The sequence below is a fragment of the Mustela erminea genome, chromosome 19 (genome assembly GCF_009829155.1).
Source record: "Mustela erminea isolate mMusErm1 chromosome 19, mMusErm1.Pri, whole genome shotgun sequence".
In the NCBI taxonomy this organism is placed as follows: Eukaryota; Metazoa; Chordata; class Mammalia; order Carnivora; family Mustelidae; genus Mustela; species Mustela erminea.
Genome location: NC_045632.1, coordinates 43979576 through 44000537, shown reverse-complemented (window position 1 = coordinate 44000537; position 20962 = coordinate 43979576). Strand labels below are relative to the sequence as shown.

Genomic DNA, 20962 nt, shown 5'->3' with positions numbered 1-20962 from the left:
TTAATAGGTTAACGTACCTAATCGCCAAGAGGAAAATATATAGTTGTATGCAGCATCTTCCAAACTTATTTGACCATGAAGACCTTATGTCAGAGGAACAACTTGTAAGGTTAAGAAGTCAAGGGAAATTTTTATGAAATACAAGTTAAATGATCTCTAAGGCCTTTTTTACCTTTAACATTCTAAAATTCTCTACACACAAAGAATAATCCAGTCAAGAAATGGGCAGAAGACATGAACACACAGTTTGCAAAGAAGACATCCAAATGGTCAAGAGACGCATGAAAAAGTGTTCAACATCAATTGGCATGAGAGAAATACAAATCAAAACCACAATGAGATACCACCTTATACCAGTCAGAATGGCTAAAATCAGTAAGTCAGGAAATGACAGATGCTGGTGAGGATGCGGAGAAAGGGGAACCCTCCTACACTGGTTGGTGGGAATGCAAGCTGGTGCAGCCACTCTGGAAAACAGTATGGAGGTTCCTCAGAAAGTTGAAAGTTGCTACGACCCAGCAATTGCATTACTGGGTATTTACCCTAAAGATACAAATGTAGTGATCCGAAGGGGCACGTGCACCCCAATGTTTATAGCAGCAGTGTCCACAACAGGCAAACTACGGAAAGAGCCCAGTGTCCATCAACAGATGAATGGATAAAGAAGATGTGGTATATATCTACACACACACACACGCACATGTATACACACACAATGGAATATTATGCATCCCTCAAAAATTGACCTCTTGCCATTTGCAATGATGTGGATGAAACTAAAGGGTATTATGCTAAGCAAAATAAGCCAATCAGAGAAAAGCTATTCTCCTATGATTTCACCTGTATCTTAAGAAACAGAATTTAAGAAACAAGGCAGAGGATCATAGGGGAAAAGAGGAAAAAATGAAACAAGACAGAACCACAGAGGGAGACAAACCATAAGAGACTCTTAATCTCAGGAAACTAACGGAAGGTTGGTGGAGTGAAGGGGGGTGCCAGGGATGGGGTGGCCGGCCAGGTGATGGACACTGGGGGTATGTGCTATGGTGAGTGCTGTGAATTGTGTAAGACTGATGAAGCACACACCTGTATCCCTGAAACAAATAATATATTATATGTTAATTAAAATAATAATTATTAATAATTAAAAATAGATAAATAACATTATAAAATTCTGAGTTTGAATAATAATGCTTCATTCTTTGTCTTTCTAGATCAGATAAGAAGGATAAGGAATAGGCTAACCTACAGAAAATAAAACTGTATAGGTCTGATGCAGAAGAGGAAGATGAACCAAGTTCTAACATATGTAGATCTATGTAAATGATTATGCAGAAGAGGCAGAGAGGGAGCAGTCTTAAATGTCAGGGCTTCCAAACTGTCACTTACGTTATCACTAGAAAAGGTTGAACATTGATATTTTAGCAGTCGCAGTAAGGTACTGAGTTGTAATCTTTTCAGCTCAATTTCTCAAATCCATCACTACTGTCAAATGGATCTGGCTAAGTTACTATTGAGGAAATCTATGGGACTAACCCCCCTCCTAGGCACTGACCCCCACCTCTTCCCTCATAGATAGATATCATGGAGACTGAACACAGTTTTACACAAAACAGCATTTCCACATACCCCACCTGGCCCAACCAAGTTGATGTGGAGATGGGCATCTGATCTTCGCTGCAACATTAAGTTTCTTCCCTGCAACTTTTGCATGTGGGGCCAGGGAGGGACTCTAAGCGTTGGATATAAGAGTAACACTGGGCCACTGTCCGTGGTCATAGTGCTGCCACAGGAGAAAAGCTGGGCTTTAGTGCAAAAGAACAGAGGTGAAATACAGAAGAAGCAGAGACAAGAAATGGAGCACTTCAATTTCCAATTCTAGGAGTCACTAATAACCAGCTCCATCCCAGCTTTTCCCACGACATGACTGTTCAACCCTTCCTTGGATTTGGTAGGCCAACAAGTTCTCTTTGCTTAAGCTAGTTCAGGCTAGGTTTCTGTTGCTCAAAACTCAAAGAGTTCTCACTACAGTTACATATATCCTCCATACCTACTTTCTTCATCTATAAAGAAGAAAGAATGGAGGTTTCCATCTGAAAGCTGATGGACTAAACACATGCTACACTATCGCCCTTTCCTGGAACCCCACAAACGTGACAGTAAAGGGATACAAAATGGCACTAAAGTTTCAGAACAAAAAGCACTAACAAGGCAATAGTAATAAAAGTTTAGATGCAAGAAAGCAGTTGGATGAATTCTAGGGTCACCATCCTGACTTGCCCAGGTTAGTAAGTTTTACATCTGCTGCACTTCCATAATTATTAAGTGTTATCTTTCACTTTCAGAAGTGTTTTAGTTTGGATGATAAACTGGTTCACTAAATCCAGAAGCAAGCCTAATACAAGCCCAAAAATGTTCCAAAATTGATGAGTATTATCTCTCAAAATGGAGGTGAACAGAAGCCCTGATTGGAAGTTTGAGTAATAATCAGGTGACATGGTACCCAGGTGACTGTTCTTCCCTAACCATAACAGAAGCTTAGCGTCTTACCCTTCAGAGGATCCAACCAGAGAGACTCTGGAGACATGCACATTGGGTTCCAATAAGGATGAGTCTACCATGTTGAAAACAGAACAATTAAGTCTTGAAAGTCTACGTACTAAATGGTGAGATTGCCATCCACCTTCTTTCACTCATCTTCCAGAATCCTGGCAGCTAGGTTGGTATCCTCTAGAGAGGAGACAAGACAATTCCGCCCTGACCAGCTCCAAAGAAAAGACTTCAAAAGAGTCTTAAAGTCTACCAATGAAAGGAAGTCTCCTGATGAAATGACTTGGCCAGATCATCCTCCTCCTATAAAGCTCACCAGTCCATAAGTATCGCCCCCCCGCACACGGCATCATTAACTTTTAAGTGTTATGTTCTTAAATCTTGCAGTAAGCTTAGAAAGTAACTGGTCCAGATAAGAGCAAGTGAGTGAAAGGGTAGTAGGAGATATGCCTCTCAGAAGATGAAACTGTTAGAGTACTCGACATACTTGAGCCTTTTAAGAGATTTATGAAAATATAGCAAGGGGGATAAATTGATAATAGGTTCACATTAAAATAACAAACGTGGGGCGCCTCGGTGGCTCAGTGGGTTAAAGCCTCTGCCTTCGGCTCGGGTTAAGATCCCGGGTCCTGGGATCGAGCCCCGCATTGGGCTCTCTGCTCAGCATGGAGCCTGCTTCCTCCTCTCTCTCTGCCTGCCTCTCTGCCTACTTGTGATCTGTCTGTCAAATAAATAAAACCGTAAAAAAAAAAAAAAAAAGGAAAAAAGTAAACCTGAGACATCTATAAACTTCAGAGAAAGCCAAAATTCATACAAGAAAGGAAATGTAATCACAGTATATTATATGGCTCAGCTGTGGATAACAGTTATAGTCATGATAACATAAACACTAAATGCTGATACAGCAAAAACTGTAATGTAATTATATAGGGAAAATGGGGAAGGAGAATACATTCGTGGGGAGCATGTTCATAAAAATAATAACACATAATAATACACACTGAATAATAACTAATCCAAAGAATGTATAGATTCTAAGTACTTTACATCATTAAGGGCGTTTAATTTTAAAAACAACTACATAAAGCGGTACTATTATTCTCCCATTTTACAGATGAGGAAATTGAGGTACACATTTGTCAGCTAACTTGTGCAGTGTCTCACTGCCAGTGAGGTATAATGCTGGGATTCAATCCCAGACATTTTAGCTTTAGAGTCTACCCTTTAAGTCTAAGCCACTATGCTGCTCCGTTCTGTCTCACCACAGGCCAGTCTTCTCCACCTTAGGAACATAATCACTGAGTGAGTCTCACTTTCACCTATTAGATCTAGCAGGAAGTCAGTAAGTGGGGTGAAAAGTCAAGAAATAGCAGTGTAAGCATGCCACTCAGAAATATGGAAGTAAATATTTAAAGAAATAATCAAGTTGAAAATAGTTGCTGATGGAAGCTGACAATGGAGGTAAGAAAGGAGAATGGGCTATGGATCTTTGAATTAAGTTTTGTAAAACTGTGAATAACATTTTTGGATATAAAAATCAAAATTAAAAAACAAATATGTTAATAGGATGAGTAACCCAATTGAAAAATGGGCAAAGATTGGAAATAGACATTTCTCCAAAGATATACAAATGGCTAATAAGCTCGTGAAATAATGTTTAACATCTTGAGCCATCAGGGAAATGCAAATTTAAACTACACCACTTCACACCCACTAGGATGGCGATAATCCTAGTAAATGACAGACAATAACAAGTATTAATGAGAATGTGGGGCATCTGGAACTCTCATATATAGCCTGTGAGAATGAGAAATGACACAGCTGGAAAACAGTCTGGCAGTTCCTTAAAAAGTTAAACGTAGAGTCACTGTATGACCCAGCAATTCCACGCCTAGATATATATCCATGAGAATGAAAAAATACATTTGCACAAAAACGTGTACATAAATATTCATGGCAACATTATTTAAAATAGTCGAATAGTGGAAATAACCCAAATGTCCATCAACTGATGAATGGATAAACAAATACGGTTTACTCACACAACGGATTGTTATTCATCCGTAAAAAGTTACGCAAGCCCGATACAGGGCTATAATACAGATGAATCTTGACTACATTATGCTAAGCGAAAAAAGCCAGACACAAAAAGGTCACATAGTATGTGATTTCTTTCATATGGAATGTCTAGAAAAGGCAAATTCATAGGTAGAAAGTAGATCTGTGGTGGCCAGAGCTGGGGAATGGGGGTGGGGGCATGGTAGGAGTGACTGCTTATGACTACAGGGCTTCTTTTTGGGGGTAATGAACGTGCCCTGGAATTAGGTGGTGGTGGTGTTTGAGCAATTTTATAAATATACTAAAAACCCTGAATTGCACAATTTAAACTTCTAAAAAGTATTTGTTTATTTATTTTTAAAGATTTGAGAGAGAGAGTGCACGCCCACACACACAAGCAGGGGGAGGGGGAGAGGGAGAGGGACAAGCAGACTCCCCGCTGAGCACGGAGAGTGATGTGGGGCTCAATCCCAGGACCCTGAGATAATGACCTGAACTGAGCCACCCAGGCGCCCCTTATTTATTTTTAAGTACCTCTATACCCAATGTGGGGCTCGAACTCACAACCCCGAGATTAAGAGTTGCTCTTCTGACTGAGCCAGTCAGGCACCCCTGGACTGCACAGTTTAAAAGAGTGAATTTTAGAGATATGAGTTACACCTCAATTTAGGAAATTACGTGAGGGAAAAAATACAAGATATGGCGGGAATGGGGCTCTTGCGCTATTGATGAACACAGCACACTCATTTACCTCCCTTTAGGTAAGCAGCAGAGGCCTGGTGGATGTGTCTTCATCTGCCTCCACCTGGCTTTGCCTTTCTCCTGTGCAACTTCCCTTAGGCTGGCTCTAACTCCAGCTTGGCACCCCTCCTCTCCTGACACCTTCTAGCCCTACTCTCTCAGACGCCGGCTCAGATCCTGGGACAAAGACATCCCTAGAAAATGCCCCAGATACTGTCCAGGGTTATGTAGCTGTAAACCCTCTTTAACTCAGCGGTTTAAGGGTCTGACTTCTGAGTTTCTATCCCACAAAGACATCTTGTATTTGACAGACGGTAGAGATCCTTGGAAAAACAAGCATTCATTAATGACTAAACATTTGGTTGTTAATGTGTGGGAATGAACATTTGAGAAGTTGTGCTTCTGGTCTGACTGGGTCTTAGGAAGGAAAAGACAGCAAATTATATTGGGCTTTAACAGAATAAGACAAGCTTCTAAATATATATAACAGGTGTAAAAAATCATCACAGTTTTTTTGGCAACCCCTCTCCACAGAGAAGTGATGAGAACTTTGCTATTTACAGAAAAAGTAGATGGCTGAACGGGAACTAGGACTTGATACAAGTCTCCACTCGATTAACTAAAACGTTACTTTAAATATTCTCAGCATGGGAGAGAAACAGGTGACTGCATAATGGGTATTTTCATCCTCTACTGGTGTAATTATTTGTTTTGAAATAATCTTTATTTGCTCTTTTTCTTTTTTTTTTTTTTAAAGGTTTATTTATTTGAGAGAGAGCACACAGGCACCTGTGAGACAGAGGGAAAGTGGGGAGGGCCGGAGGGAGAGGGAGAGAAAGGATCTCAAGCAGACTCCCTAGTGAGTGTGGACCCTGACATGGGGCTTGACCTCATGACCCTGTGATCATGACCTGAACTGAAATCAAGAGCTGGATGCTCAACCGACTGAGCTACCCAGGCATACCTATTTTAAGTAAACTCTGCATCCAACATAGGGTTTGAATTCGCTTCCCTGAGATCAAGAGTTGCATGCTCTACCAACTGAGCCAGCCACAATGCCCTATTTGCTCTTTCTTTAAAAAAATAAGAAGTTCAGGGGCACCTGGGTGGCTCAATTGGCTGGGCATCTGCCTTTAGGTCAGGTCATGATCTCAGGGTCCTGGGATCGAGCCCTGCACCCAGCTCCCTGCTCAGCAGGGAGTCTGCTTCTTCCTCTACCTCTGCTACTCCCTTTGCTTATGCTTTCTCTCTTAAATAAGTGAAAAATAAAAAAATTTAAATAAGTGGTATTATTATTTGTGGTACTATATCCACTGCTTCACAGTGATAGGGAAGGAAGGGAGAAAACAACACCGCTGGAGGTCAAACCATGTCCAAATGTAGGTTAAATTCTCTGGTTCGATAACTACAAAAGCATCTAGATTCTTCTACGTTTTCCAGTCCAGCTGGTATCCATGAGGAAGAACAAGGTGATATATGCAATCATGAGATCCTCTCCCGGAGTCAGAAGGCTGGATTCCACGTACTAAAGCCTGTCCTCCAAAACCTGAGATGACTGATGGTGTGTGCCCGGCATGATAAAGTGTAAGGTTCTGAAAGTTCCAGCCATGAAATGAACTGCCTATTCACGCAGATCGAATATAAACTTATCTTTGGTGGGTTTATTTTTTATTTTTTAAAGATTTTATTTATTTATTTGACAGAGAGAGATGACAAGCAGGCAGAGAGGCAGGCAGAGAGAGAGAGAGAGGAGGAAGCAGGCTCCCTGTTGAGCACAGAGCCTGATGCGGGGCTCGATCCCAGGACCCTGAGATCATAACCTGAGCGGAAGGCAGCAGCTTAACCCACTGAGCCACCCAGGCGCCCCTCTTTGGTGGGTTTAAAAAAAATCCTTCAAAACCCCAGCAAATCTAAGGATATGATAGTAGCCGTGGTGGTGATGACAGTCGTCCTAACAATCCCACCAGCACCCATGATGAGGACTAATCATCATCACTGTCATCTTCTGCATTTACAATCCTTTATAGTTGCAGAATATCACATGTCATCTCATCTAATCCTCACCACATCCGTGTCAGGGGGATAGGGCTGATGTGCAGATGAGGTTCAGAGAGGTTAAGAGATTTGCACCAATCCCAGAACAGGCACCAAGTCCAAGAGTCCAAAAAATTATTCCATGTGGCTCTTTATTCTTTCAAGTGTCAGAAATAAGTTCTTTCAAGGTAAGGATGTCAGAAACACTGCTTCTCTTGTCTTCCTGAGGCTGGAGTATGTGGTACAGACACTTAAAGGAGAGAGGAAAAAAAAAAAAAAGGAAGAATAGGATGGAGAAGAGATACCCCACACAGAAAAGGCTTCTCAAGATGCAGCAATAATGAACAGGTGGAAAGCATAAGCACAAAAGAGAAGGGACTATGGAATCCTAGGGGCCCAGTATGGGTTAAACTGTGTGTCCCCACTGCTGAAAGATACAGTGAGGGCCTAACCTCTAGCACCTCAGAATGTGACCTTATTTGGAAACAGTCGTTGTGATGTGACTAGTTAAGGTCATACTGGAGGAGGGTGCCCTATTCCAGAAAGGAAGAAGGAAGCCACGTGAAGACAGAGACACATGGGGAGAACGCACATGATGACAAAGGCAGAGACTGAAGCTATGTGGCTCCAAGCCAACAAATGCCAATGGCCGCCAGCCGAGCACCGGAAGCCGGCGAGAGACAAGGAGGAACTTCCCTACAGGTTTCAGAAGGCATGCGGCCCTGTGGACACTTTGAGTTTGGCCTTCTAGCCTGCAGAACTAGGAGACAGTAGTTCTACTGTCAGTGGTACTTTGTTAGGCAGCCCCAGGAAATGACTACAGAGTCCGAGTGGATCCTTTCTTCTAAGACTGAAATGGAGCGGCAGCATCTCCACTGTCTGAGAGAGAAGAGGAAAGAGTTTGGGGGGAAGAGACCATTTATAAACCTAGGACTCAGCTGAAAGTCCCTCTAAGCCTCTGTCTCTCTTGACACTGTGAACAGTGTCCAGCAAAGGCTGAATTCTTATTAAATGTCTTTTAGGAATAATACCAACACTGTAAACAGCCCTGGCCCTGGCCAATAGCAGATGATCGACAGAACTGCTGCCTTGGCCCAGCGGTCGGAGCCCTACGTTCCCAGAAAGGGAGCAGGCTCTTTAATTTCAGTCCTGGAAGGGCTCTCTCTCCCAAGCACTTTTTCAAAGTTTATAGGGAAATAATTATTACCTGGATCTCAGTCATGTTTATATAAATGTTCTTTTCATTTACTCCTCATACAGGGCCTTCAAGCTGTTAAAAAGAGCAATGTGTGAAACTGGCTCCAGGAAGGAAACTGGGCCCATTCACTGTACTCACAGCACGAAAACCACACCAAATGTTGTCAAAATAACTTTCAGGATAGAACAAAACCAATAAAAGGAAGGAAAAGTTTCCATTCCTTGTGTCCATTTACTTATAACTTGCCATATGTGCTGTGTCAGAGATTAAGGGCCAAGTCCTCCTCGGGTCTCTGTTCTCAGTCTGGACAGACCGGAAACAAGGTGAACCTGGGACTCACTCACCCAATCTTTTGGACAGACCACAGGTAACTGCTGTATCCAAAAGTGCCTAACATCACACCTGAGCCGGGCTTTTTTGTTTTTTTTTTTTTGGTTTTGTTTTGTTTTGTTTTTTTAAGGCCAGGGTATGCATTTTCTCTGACAAAGAACTAGGAGAGTAACCTCTGAATACACAAATGGCACTGAAACCACTCTTCATAATGTTATCAGGAAGAGGCTTAGGTCATCAGAGCCTATCACTGGACTCAAAGAAGGAATTCAAAATCATTCCGGTTGGGGGGAAGAAGAGGACTCAATTTAGCTCAGAACCTGACTCAGCCATCAGTTTATAATTAATCCCAAACTCTTCTCCCTAAAGATGTTTCCATGGTTTGCTTATTTTCTGAAGACAGGACCGGGTGTTAAGATTTGTTTATCAGGGCGCCTGCGTGGCTCAGTGGGTTAAGCCTCTGCCTTTGGCTGGGGTCATGATCCCAGGGCCCTGGGGTCAAGCCCTGCACTGGGCTCTCTGCTGGGCAGGGAGCCTGCTTCCTTCCCCCTATCTCTCTGCCTGCCTCTCTGTCTACTTGTGATTTCTGTCTGTCAAATAAATAAATAAAACCTTAAAAAAAAAAAAAGACTTATTTATCATCTTGAAAGAAGGAATTCTAAAGCCTACTACTTATCTCCTATTAGACACAATATAGACTGTTGTTTTTTTTCCCACCTAAAATGAGTGACTAGAAGGAAGAAAAGCTATGCTCTAGGAATTACCTTTTACTATTAAAAAGTAAGGGAGAGGGGTGCCTAGGTGGCTCAGTGGGTTAAAGCCTCTGCCTTCGGCTCAGGTCATGATCCCAGGGTACTGGTATCAAGCCTGGCATTGGGGGGGGGGTGTCTCTGCTCAGCAGGGAGCCCCCTTCCTCCTCTCTCTGCCTGCCTCTCTACCTACTTGTGATCTCTGTCTGTCAAATAAATAAATAAAATCTTTAAAAAAAAAAAAAAGCAAGGGAGAAAGTTTAAATATAAAATGTTAGCACATTTTTAAAAAAAGATTTTCTTTTATTTAAGGAGACTCCACACCCAGTGTGGAGCCAAATGCGGGACTTAAACTCACTACCTTAGATCAACACCTGAGCTGAGATCAAGAGTTGGAGCCTTAAACAACAAAGCCAGCAGGCACCCCTGAAAACTGATCTACATTTTTGGTTTCTGCTTAGGTCATGATCTCAGGGTCATGAGATCAAGCCCTGCATTAGGCTCCATGCTCAGTGGGGAGTCTGCTTGGGATTCTCTTCCTCTCCCTCTGTCCCTCCCCTACTCCATTGAGTACAGTTTCTCAGTCATACATGAATGAATGATTGATTTTATTTTTCAGTAATCTCTATTCATATTGGGAGACTTTGAACTCAAAACCCCGAGATCAAGAGTCACATAAATTGCTGTCACATTTAGTCACTGTAAACCCATGTGCAAAGTTCTCAAGTACTTCACAGTTCTTCTAAGAAGTCAACTCTCTGTAAACTGTGTAGAGGACTGTAGTAGTAGCTACCTAAATAAATCTAGAACTACAGTCAGTCCCAAAGTACTCATCCTTTTTTTAGGATCATCAGCTTTTTCCCTACTGCCTACAGTCAATTCTCATTATTTATGGTAATTATGTTCTATAAAGTTGCCATGAACACTGAATTAGTGTTCATGTTCAGTATCAGTGGATACTGAACCATGGCTCCTAGGGGAAATACAGGTTTAGGTTTCTGAGAGCCTCTGGTCACTCCAGATCACTTACCTTTTAAATCTTTTTTTCTCTCTTCTTCAAATTTGATCATCTCTATTGTTCTGCTTTTAATTCTATTCAGTGATTTTTTAAAAAATCTCAGGTATTATAGTTTTTAGTTCTAGAACTCCCATTTGGCTTTTTAAAAAATGATTTCTATTTCTTCATTTTTTTTAATTTTTAAAATTTTTTATTTAAATTCAATTAATTAACATATAGTATACTATTAGTTTCAAAGGTAGAGCTTAATGATTCATCAGTCTTACATAATATTTGCTGAGATTTCTATCTTTTTATTAATTATAGGCATTTTTCTCTTCTACTTCATTAAGGATAATTATAATAGCTCCTTTAAAATCCCAACATCAGGATTACCTTGGGGTGGTCTCAGTTTCATTTTCCTTTCTACTGAGAATATTTACATTTTCCTGGTTTTTCATATATTGAGTTATTTTCGACTATATCCTGGACATTATAAATGTTAAATTAAGAAGACCCTAGAATTCGCTCTTCTCCAATTAGTGGTCTCTGCTGCTTCTTCTTCTTTTTTTAAAGTGGGCACTTACCTTGCTCGGTTCAGGGGTCAGTTCTACATGTAGGCAAACAGAATTTGGGATGCCTTTCTCTGGATCTACCCATTCCAGGATATTCCAGGATTTCCCTTCTCTGTCCTGGAGCTGTGGTTTCCCAGATTCAGTGTTCTGGTTTGCCAGGCTAGAAAGACTGTGATATCTCTACCAGTGCCCCTCCTGCACTGATTGCATGCATTCCCAAATAGCCTTGTCCCTAGGTTAAAAGCCAAGAAAACGGATGGAAACTGACTCTGTCCAGGACCTCTCCTCTGAGCACGGACTCCCTCTGAGAGTCTACAGCTGTGCGCTCAATGTCTCAAGGCGGCTGCTTACTATAGTATGTCCAGAATTTATAGTTGTTATCTGAAGGAGGGCTTGGTAGGCTATTACTCAGCTGTTTCTGCCCCAATTATTCATTATTATCTTTGGAAGGTATTTATGAAAATGGATGTTCTAAACATCTACAATACTTGAAATAAACAAGTCACTTTGCAAAGATCTGGGAAGTTAGTTTGCAAAGACCTGGATAGTTAGGCAGAATTTTTTTCATTCTGTTGCTCAGCTTACCCTCTCCATGCTAGGAGGGCTGCTCTTAATTCTGAGGCCAACAGAAGGCACAGGTCTAAACATACCCCCTCCCCTGGGTACTCCTAGTACATTTAATTTTCAAGAAGGGTAAGATAGAATGGATTAAAAGGGAGTTCCTTCTGGCTTCTCCTGGGCTTCAGGCTATCATGGGAATAAATTAGCAGTTACCAGATATGGTCATAAGGCCAAAACAAGGCTAAGCAGAGAAAATAAGTTTTTCATTAAGAAAATGAATACAAGGGTTGGGGAAACTGTGTGGTGGGTATTAGAGAGGGCACGAATTGCATGGAGCACTGGGTGTGGTGCAAAAACAATGAATACTGTTACGCTGAAAAGAAAAAAAAAATTTTTTTTAAATCATTAAAAAAAGGGGCACCTGGGTGGCTCAGTAGGTTAAAGCCTCTGCCTTCGGCTCAGATCATGATCTCAGGGTCCTGGGATCAAGCCCCGCATCAGGCTCTCTGCTCAGCAGGGTGCCTGCTTCCCCTACCCCCTCTCTCTGCCTGCCTCTCTGCCTGCTTGTGATCTCTGTCAAATAAATAAAAATCTTAAAAAAAAAATCATTAAAAAAAAAGAAAGAAAGAAAGAAAGAAAGTGAATACAGGGGTGCCTGGGTGGCTCAGTGGGTTAAAGCCTCTGCCTTCGACTCAGGTCATGATCTCAGTGTCCTGGGATCAAGCCCCGCATCGGGCTCTCTGCTCAGCGGGGAGCCTGCTTTCCTCCTCTCTCTCTCTCTGCCTGATTCTCTGCCTAATTGTGATCTCTGTCTGTCAAATAAATGAATAAAATCTTTAAAAAAGAAAGAAAGAAAGAAAGAAAGAGAGAGAATACAGTGTTTCCCTCCAGTGTGGATATTGTGTTCATTGCACAAGATTCTGACTGCTTTCAAATGAGTGGGTCTGTGATGTCTCCCCTTTGTGAACCCAATCTACCTCCTGATCTTCTGGACTCTCTACCTCCTCTCCAAGCGGCCAGAACCACAGAGGTCCTTGGCGGGCACATCTACCAGCAAGAGAGAATTCACTGAAACCTGGCATTATCTTTTGGCACTGTGTAACTTCAGAAATAGTGATTAGAAGAGGAAACACACACAGAGACACACACATACACACACAACTTCATCAGCAAAGTGGCATTTTCATTTCAGCTGTTCCTGGGGGCAAAACAGCAGAAAAGATAAATCCTAGATTGAAAGCTTTGTGGTGATCTCCGTTTCTCATTAAAGTGCCACTGATTATAATCACACCTACGATTACAAGATTTAACACACCTGCTCTTCAGGATGCACCAGGAAAAGGAACTCTACATTCATCCCATCTTTACTCACCGAGCAAGCACGATTTATATATTTCAGTAAGCGCAAGACAGAGCTGGTTTGGAGAACAGGAGAGAGGTTTTCCAGTCACATGGTTTTTTGAAAGTGACAATAATATTCCATGGCCACAAATTATTTTAGCACTGGTGAGACCAGGAGTGTTGCTTTCATTGGCTCCACACAGATGTGAGAAATCTAGATAGAGTTTCTATTTCTTCTCTCACTTGACTAGCCAGATACTTTGCTGTGCACATACACATACACTCACTCTCTCTTTCTCTCACTCATTCAGTAAGGGTGTGTGTACTTATAGAGGTTTTTTTTGGCCACTTTTGTCAAAATTCATTTTTATTAATAGAAAATAAACATTAATTCCAGTTTTGGTTGTTATACCTAAAGTTGCTAATAAAAAAAAAAAAAGAATTTAAAATAATCACTTGGGGTGCCTGGGTGGCTCAGTGGGTTAAAGCCTCTGCTTTTGGCTAAGGTCGTGATCCCAGGGTCCTGGGATCGAGCCCCGAATCGGGCTCTCTGCTCAGCAGGGAGCCTGTTTCCTCCTCTTTCTCTGCCTGCTTCTCTGCCTACTTGTGATCTCCGTCTGTCAAATAAATAAATAAAATCTTAAAAAAAATAAATAATCACTTAATCAGGGTGCCTGGGTGGCTCGGCTCAGGTCACGATCCCAGGATCCTGGGATCGAACCCCATGTCACTGGGCTCCCTGTTCAGTGGGGAGCCTGCTTCTCCCTCTCCCTGCCACTCCCCCTGCTTACACATGTGCTAGCGTGCGCTCTCTCTCTCTCTCTGTCAAATAAATGAATAAAATCTTTTAAAAAATTCACTTAATCATCCTGTTTTGATTAAGACAACTGAAACTGTGGCTTTAAAAAAAAAAAAAGAAAAATTCAGCTGGACGCCTGGGTAGCCCAGTTGTTTAAGCGTCCAACTCTTGATCTCAGCTCAGGTCTTGATCTCATAGTGTTGTGAGTTCAAGCCCTCCACTGGGCTCCACACTGGGCATGGAGCCTACTTTAAAAAAAAAAAAGAAAGTGGGGGCGCCTGGGTGGGTCAGTGGGTTAAAGCCTCTGCCTTCAGCTCAGGTCATGATCCCAGGGTCCTGGGATCGAGCCCTGCATCAGGCTCTCTGCTCAGCAGGGAGCCTGCTTCCCTTCCTCTCTCTCTGCCTGCCTCTCTGCCTACTTGTGATCTCTGTCAAATGAATAAATAAAAATTTCTAAAAAAAAAAAAGAAAGAAAGAAAGCAAGAAAAAGAAATATTCAGCACCATTTGCTCATAGGCCTTTCAATATTTGTTCTTAAAGTTCCTGGAACTTTCCTATCTGTAAAGTACAGGGATTACTGAGCTATATGAGGAAGCCTCTCTGGGACAACCAATGAGAAGTTAAGCAACTGTCATAAAAGGAATCAATGTATATTTAGCACGGTGACTTGGACTACACAACGATTCCCTCCCCTCCAACTCAGGAGGGACATGCTTCTAAGCACTGAGGTACAAAGAGTCAGACTGTTATTTGCTGTTAGAATTAGCTAATAACAATTAATCTCTGGCACAGATGCTACTGGTTCATAATATCCTGCGATTTTAGGAAATTCTGTAAATAGTTTGGATTGAATCCAATTTATTCAGAAATTAAACATGTTTAAAAGGTTCACTACTCTGCCAGAGTATCTGTTGGTTTAGTACCCTTATAAAATATATATAATATGTGTCGATAAATCATAGTCTTAAAGTATACTTAGAATACCACATTTTCCAACCCAAAACCTATTTTAAAAAAATGTCTATAATTAAAAGCAGCTGATGAAATGAAATCCAAAGTTATGACAAGGGAGACTCACTCTCACTCACTCTAAGCAACACTTGAAGCTGTGTTGCTTAGAGAACTTTGAACAGCATGTGGCCTCAGAGCCATTCAAGGACAGGTTGGGAGACACCCTTTCCTCAGTCTTCACCATAGGACTCCAGGCAAGGATGGGCCAGAAATGAGTACTTCTAAATATTTCAGCAGAACCCACAGAAGTGTTGAAAATATTTTTAAGAATGTCTCTCTATCTATATCTGTGAGAAGTAATGCTCATCAGAGACAAAAAGAGAGAGGCAAGTCCATACACTCACTCAGAAGTGGGAAGAATGGAGGGACTGTTAGGACATCCTTAGCCGGAGCTTCTGCGGGCTTTTAACTACATGCTGACCACCAGTGTGAGTCAAGTGGACTTTCGTGAGAGAACAGCGTTTGGCGGCCAGGACCTCTCTGGGGCATTTCCTCCTAAGAGGAATATACAACATAAGGAAGTAGGGTAAGTACCACAGGGAAGCTACTCTTCCCAGCTCAGAAGGAGTTGATGAAGCCCGTATATGTATTCAGGAAGCCAGGGGATCTTCTAGCCGTGGACAGTGTTCCTATACGGTGCTCAAAAACCACTGGATAGACATTCATGGGATCCAATGGCCCACAGATAAAACTAATGGGAACAGTTACAGAAGCAAGAGCTCCCAACCAGCATCTTCTAAACTTCTTTCACTGGCTGATGTAGCCGCAGAGACTGATAGTAACTAAGTTCTGTCATTGTTGGGTATCCCTGCCTCCATGTTCCACAGCTCCCTCTCAGAGCACTGGGTGGACAGCCCAAAGGATGGGGCAAGTCCTCGGGAGAATACAAAGAAGTTCATCAATCATGTGAGGATGGGTGACAGAAGGCTTCCATTTTTGAGAAGCTTTTGGAGAAGGAGAGAGCCGTCAACCACAGGCAATATGCCTCTGTTGGACAGCCAGAGACTCTTCACGGTAAGCTGACCCCCTACAGAGCACCCCCTGGGCAGTGATCTCTCTAATCGTGAGCCAAAGTCTGACTCTGTGCTTCTGGAGCCCAAGAGGTGCAAAGGTGCCTCCACAATGCTGACCTGCTCAAATAGGAGGAAGTGATGTGGCCTGATGGATGTCACTGAAGCCAAAGCCCAAGAAATCAAGGGCAATCACTCAACAAAACCTCAGGGTCAGACCTTCCCAAATCTTGTACCGCTCATAGCTGGAAGCTGGAAACCCATGTAAAAGCTTATCTCAGGACTTCCAATCACACCCACAGAGTCTTGGTAGAAGTTGTGCCGTCACTTTTAGGTGACAAATTTGCCTGAAGACTTGCATGAGTGAAGAGCAGGAGAAAGTAGGTGGGGGCAGGTGGAATATACGGACAGGCTGTGAGCAGGGGCACAGCAAGTAGCCCCGCCTGAGTCCCCCACTCCCTCATCCTGTGGAGGTGATCCTGGTGCGCCACAGCTGCGTGTTATCCTAAGCCACCCAGCACAACAGTGTGCAGCCCCCAGCTCCCCCGCGCCCGCAGCAGTGCGGGGGCGGCCGTCAGCCAGGCACTGCCTGCAGCCCGTGAGGGCAGTGCCGCCCGAGAGGAGTGAGACGCCCCGGGATGTGCCGGTTGCCGCAGCCCCCTCACAGAGTTGTACAGATATATTTTAATAGTGTTATAACTCACATTTTAAACTCAAATTTTATTTTAAGATAACTTTAGATTTACAGACAAGCTGCACGAGAATTCCTGTATACCCCTCACCTAGTTTCCCCCATTGTTAACAACTTACATAACCATGGTGTATCTGGCAAGAGTTTTGCAGATTTTTTTTTTTTTTTAAAGTAGACTCCACGCCCAGTGTTGAGTCTGTTGCGGGGCCCAACTCACGACTCTGAGATCCAGACCCTGAGATCCAGACCTGGGTTGAGATCGACTCAACTGAGCCACCCAGGTGCCCCAAGAGTTTTGTAGATCTTGACGATGAATGAAAAACACTTTAATTCCCTCTTGTAGAGTAGATTCTCATCAAGGACAGTTGTGAGGATAGCAATTTTTTAAAATTAATCTGTGTTACTGAGTTGTGATCTGTGTGTCCCTACCACCATCAAGGTCCTAAATAATAAAGAGGGGATAACTAATGAGTCCATGCTTGTACAAAAATGGTGCCAGGCACTTGATATGGCAAAATTCTATCCTGAGTAAAGCCTGAAGGTCTGACAAAACATTCTTCTAAAGGCTTCAGTGGCAGTTAAATACTGATGTGCCAGCCACAGATGAGTACTGTGGATACCAGCAAATAAATTATTAATGTAAACTCTCTCTATAAACTCAGCTGGGAATGAGTTTCCATTAAAATCAAGAGGAAAATTAATTTTGAGGTTACTCATCCTTCACACACATATGGATATATATGCTTTCTTCTTATATTGGCCATACACTGGAGAGAAATCCAGCCAGACCCACTCGGAGGAGGAAAAAAGTTTATGCAGCAACTACAATCTCAAGGATTGAATTCACAGCAAGAAAGGAAGCGTTTTAAGTGAGGTCCTTCAGGAATTCGCTTTGAACAATGAAATGAGACAGGAAGACAAGTCACTGAAGTTCGCGCAGAGGCAGGCTTAGTGCGGTCCAGTAAGCTCACGCGGAACCGGCCCCTCTGAGAAGAATGCCAAAACTCAGAGTAGCAACCTAAAAACCAGGGCTCTGGATTTCCTGCAGCAGTTAATGCGTAGTTTGCCTACCCCTAGAGAAGAAAATAGGGACTCTGACTAAAGAAGCAAATAGTATTCCTGCTATAAAATAAAAGCTCTGCTGGTGGATTCATCTGTATGCATCTGTCCAAAGATCTGAGGCTGGAAGACTGATAAACAGATAAAACCCAAAAAGGCAGGGTAGCTGCAAATGGTAAGGAACTGACTCACCTCAGTAGCTTTCTGGCTGAGGCCCCGAAGCAGCAGCACAACCACGTGGACGGCAGCTCTGCGCACTTGAACTTCATGGTCTGTTTTAGCCACAGCTATCAGGCAAGCTGTTACCTAGGAGGGTGAGAGAGAAGTCAATAAAAATCCAGATTGCACAATTACCTAAAGCTTTTCACCTGGGTTCCACTTTCTACACATTCATCATGAACAGTCTGGCTTAGAGAGGGGTGGATAATTTCCCTGTTCTCAATAAAGAGGGAGAGAGCTAGTGGTGGAGATCTTGTTTAGTTTGGTCTTCTGGAAAAGGGCAAAATCCAATTTAGTATTCAGAAGGGAGCATGAGGAAGTTGGAAGAGATATGTATATATAAAAAAGACATGGTAAGGGACGCCTGGGTGGCTCAGGTCATGATCTCAGCTGCCTTCGGCTCAGGTCATGATCCCGGAGTCCGGGGATCGAGTCCCACATTGGGCCCCCAGCTCCATGGGGAGTCTGTTTCACTCTCTGACCTTCTCCTCACTCATGCTCTCTCTCACTGTCTCTCTCTCAAATAAATAAATAAAATCTTAAAAAAAAAAAAAAAGACATGGTAAAATTCAAGTATTTCCTCAAAAATGGGAAGAAATGTGACTTGTCCCCATTTGGGGACACTAAATCGAAGGGCAGAAAGATGGCCCAAACACAAGTGGCTTCTAAGGAGCGAGGACCATGGAGATTCAGCTGAGCAGCCTTCTGAGTTCAAGGCCCTGCATGAAGATGAATGCGCCACTGATGAAAGTTACAACCCAGGGTTAGAGAAATACATAAATATTCAAACTGATCTTCTTCAGCATGTTCAGATGTCCCAGTCTTGCAAGCCTAGTGTACCCCACCGTGTCAGTCACCCGGTGCCAATTTCAGAGTCTCCCTGGGCTTCTGCATGTGTGGAATAGGTCTTTCAATGCTCATTTCCTTTAAAAGACAGCCATATGACAGAAAAGACTAGAAATTACTAGCACAGCATGGTGCCAGATATATAGCTAGTAATTATATGTCATAAAATAAGAACGTTTCTGTTAACCACCCTGCTCCCACCCGACTCCTGGTAAGCACAAAAATATTTTTAAACCTGAATAAAGCGATACCACTAAAAACAACGGCAAAAAAACCTAGTTCCTAAGGTATTCATCCAAGACTTAAAAATTAAAAACAAAAATCTTCAAAGTGTGGCCAATGGCAGCAACAATCTGAAAGTAAGTCTGTATTATTCAACTGGTCTTTCACATACTTTATTTCATTTACTGTGTGAGTGTACTTCTTGGCTAACCATGGGACGATTCCTAACCATGATAAGAAAATAGCCAGATTGTGTGTTTGGAAACATGTATAAATACATATTATGTTTAAAGAATGGTTTTTAAAAAGGTTTAAAAAAAAAACCACAGGCACAAACGGGGAAATAGGCTTGTGCAGAAATTTTAACCATGCAGGTTGTATTTTTCACAGCTTTTAAATAGTTGGGCATAGTTCAAAGTGTCTAATTAATCAGTGATGGCAGAGAGATTAGAAGAAGTAGCTTGTTCTTAAATATAATTGCATCTGTGATGTATTGGCAGTTAATCAAGTTGTACATCTATTAGAAAAACTTGCATCTCGCAAGTGAAGGGAAATCCCAGAAAAGCTCAACTCTTTGGGGGCTGTTTTTCAGTAAGATCCAGCAAGCTGCTTCTGCTTTTGACCTGGGATACCCTGACCCAAGACCATCAGTGGTTTCCATGCCTCTGGCATTAACGGTAGAAGCAATCCAGTCCTAAGAGGAATTCCTTGGGCGACCTCCAAACAGGTAACAATATAATAGCTACCTCCACTTGTAGGCTTAGTATTTACAAGGTAAGCGCTGAAATCAGAGAGACAAGTTTGAGCTAGGCCTGAGTCCTTCTTGTCACATGAAGTTCAGCTTATTCAGTCTGGTAACTAAAGCACGAAACCAGCCTGGGCCCACATAATGTGCAGATGCTCCCAAGCCTTTTGCCTGCATCCCTCTGGGTTTAGTTTGGGGCCTCGGTTTCCACATTTGGTGGATCAAGGCTTCCTGGCCTAGAACCTTGCTGGTGTCCAGCTTGCCACCTCTGTTCTGCCACACTGGGCTGAGCAGGCTATGTTTGTGCCTCACTCAGTGGCTCTAGTTCTGCTGTCGGGCATTAATTCCACAATTGGGATAGGCAGAAGAATCCTGACTGGAAAAGGGCTTCCCCTGCTAGGCCAATGCCTGACTTCTTGTGCCACTTCGAAGGTACGATTGGGAAAGGAGCCCTGCTCTCTCACAAGCCCTGCTGAGATCAGCTGGAATGGCCTCCTGCTTGCTACTGGCTGTTAGTGATGTATGCACCAGAGGGGACACAGCCCATCTGCAACCAGCCATCCGGGACGATCAGGAGGAGGCCTGATCACGAACCTTCCTCAACACCTATCACAAGAATCAAATCCTATGAACTGTATTATGGTCAATATGCAAAATGTTTTTAAAGCATCAGAATTTTACAATGTTCTTGCAGATACCATTTAGAGACAAGAACAAAACTTCTGTTCAGATCAAGCTCCCATGTCCAGCTTGCAATGTTGCTTTCCTACAGGCCAGTGGGGCAGACCCCTCGTCGAAGCCTCAAGCAGGGAGGATACATGGCCTCTATCTTCCATCTACCCAGTCTGAACAAGTCACTCCCATAGCCGATCTCTCACACCTTCAACCCCAAGGACACACTTAGCATTGCCTTCAACCTCTAAAAGGCTTGGCAAATAGACAGATGATGTAAGGTCTTTACTAATTTATGAACTGGTATAATATTTCTATTTTGTTTCTAAGTCCTCCCAGAGGGCGAAACCCATCCTATGTGATCTTCGTGTTGCCTGCTTTCAGGGTCAGTACCTATTCTAATAAACCACATTGCGGAAGGCTTTCTATTTACTAACTAAAATACTTAACTCATATCCACTTCCGAGAGACATGTAAAGAGGAAGATGATGATTACTCTGGAAATATTAAAAATCAGTTTAAGCAATTTAACACTTGATAGGAACCAACAGAAA

General features: G+C 42.6%; 1 protein-coding gene and 1 pseudogene across 1 annotated transcript in view; both read right to left on the bottom strand.

Moving 5' to 3' along the window:
• Positions 1-20962, bottom strand: part of TANGO6 (transport and golgi organization 6 homolog) — a 189551-nt gene that overhangs the window by 23527 nt on the left and 145062 nt on the right. The window contains exon 17 of the mRNA XM_032324977.1: positions 17897-18010. Coding sequence (XP_032180868.1) covers positions 17897-18010 — 114 coding nt within the window. The remainder of the gene's footprint in view (positions 1-17896; positions 18011-20962) is intronic.
• LOC116579517 lies at positions 14421-17889 on the bottom strand (annotated as a pseudogene).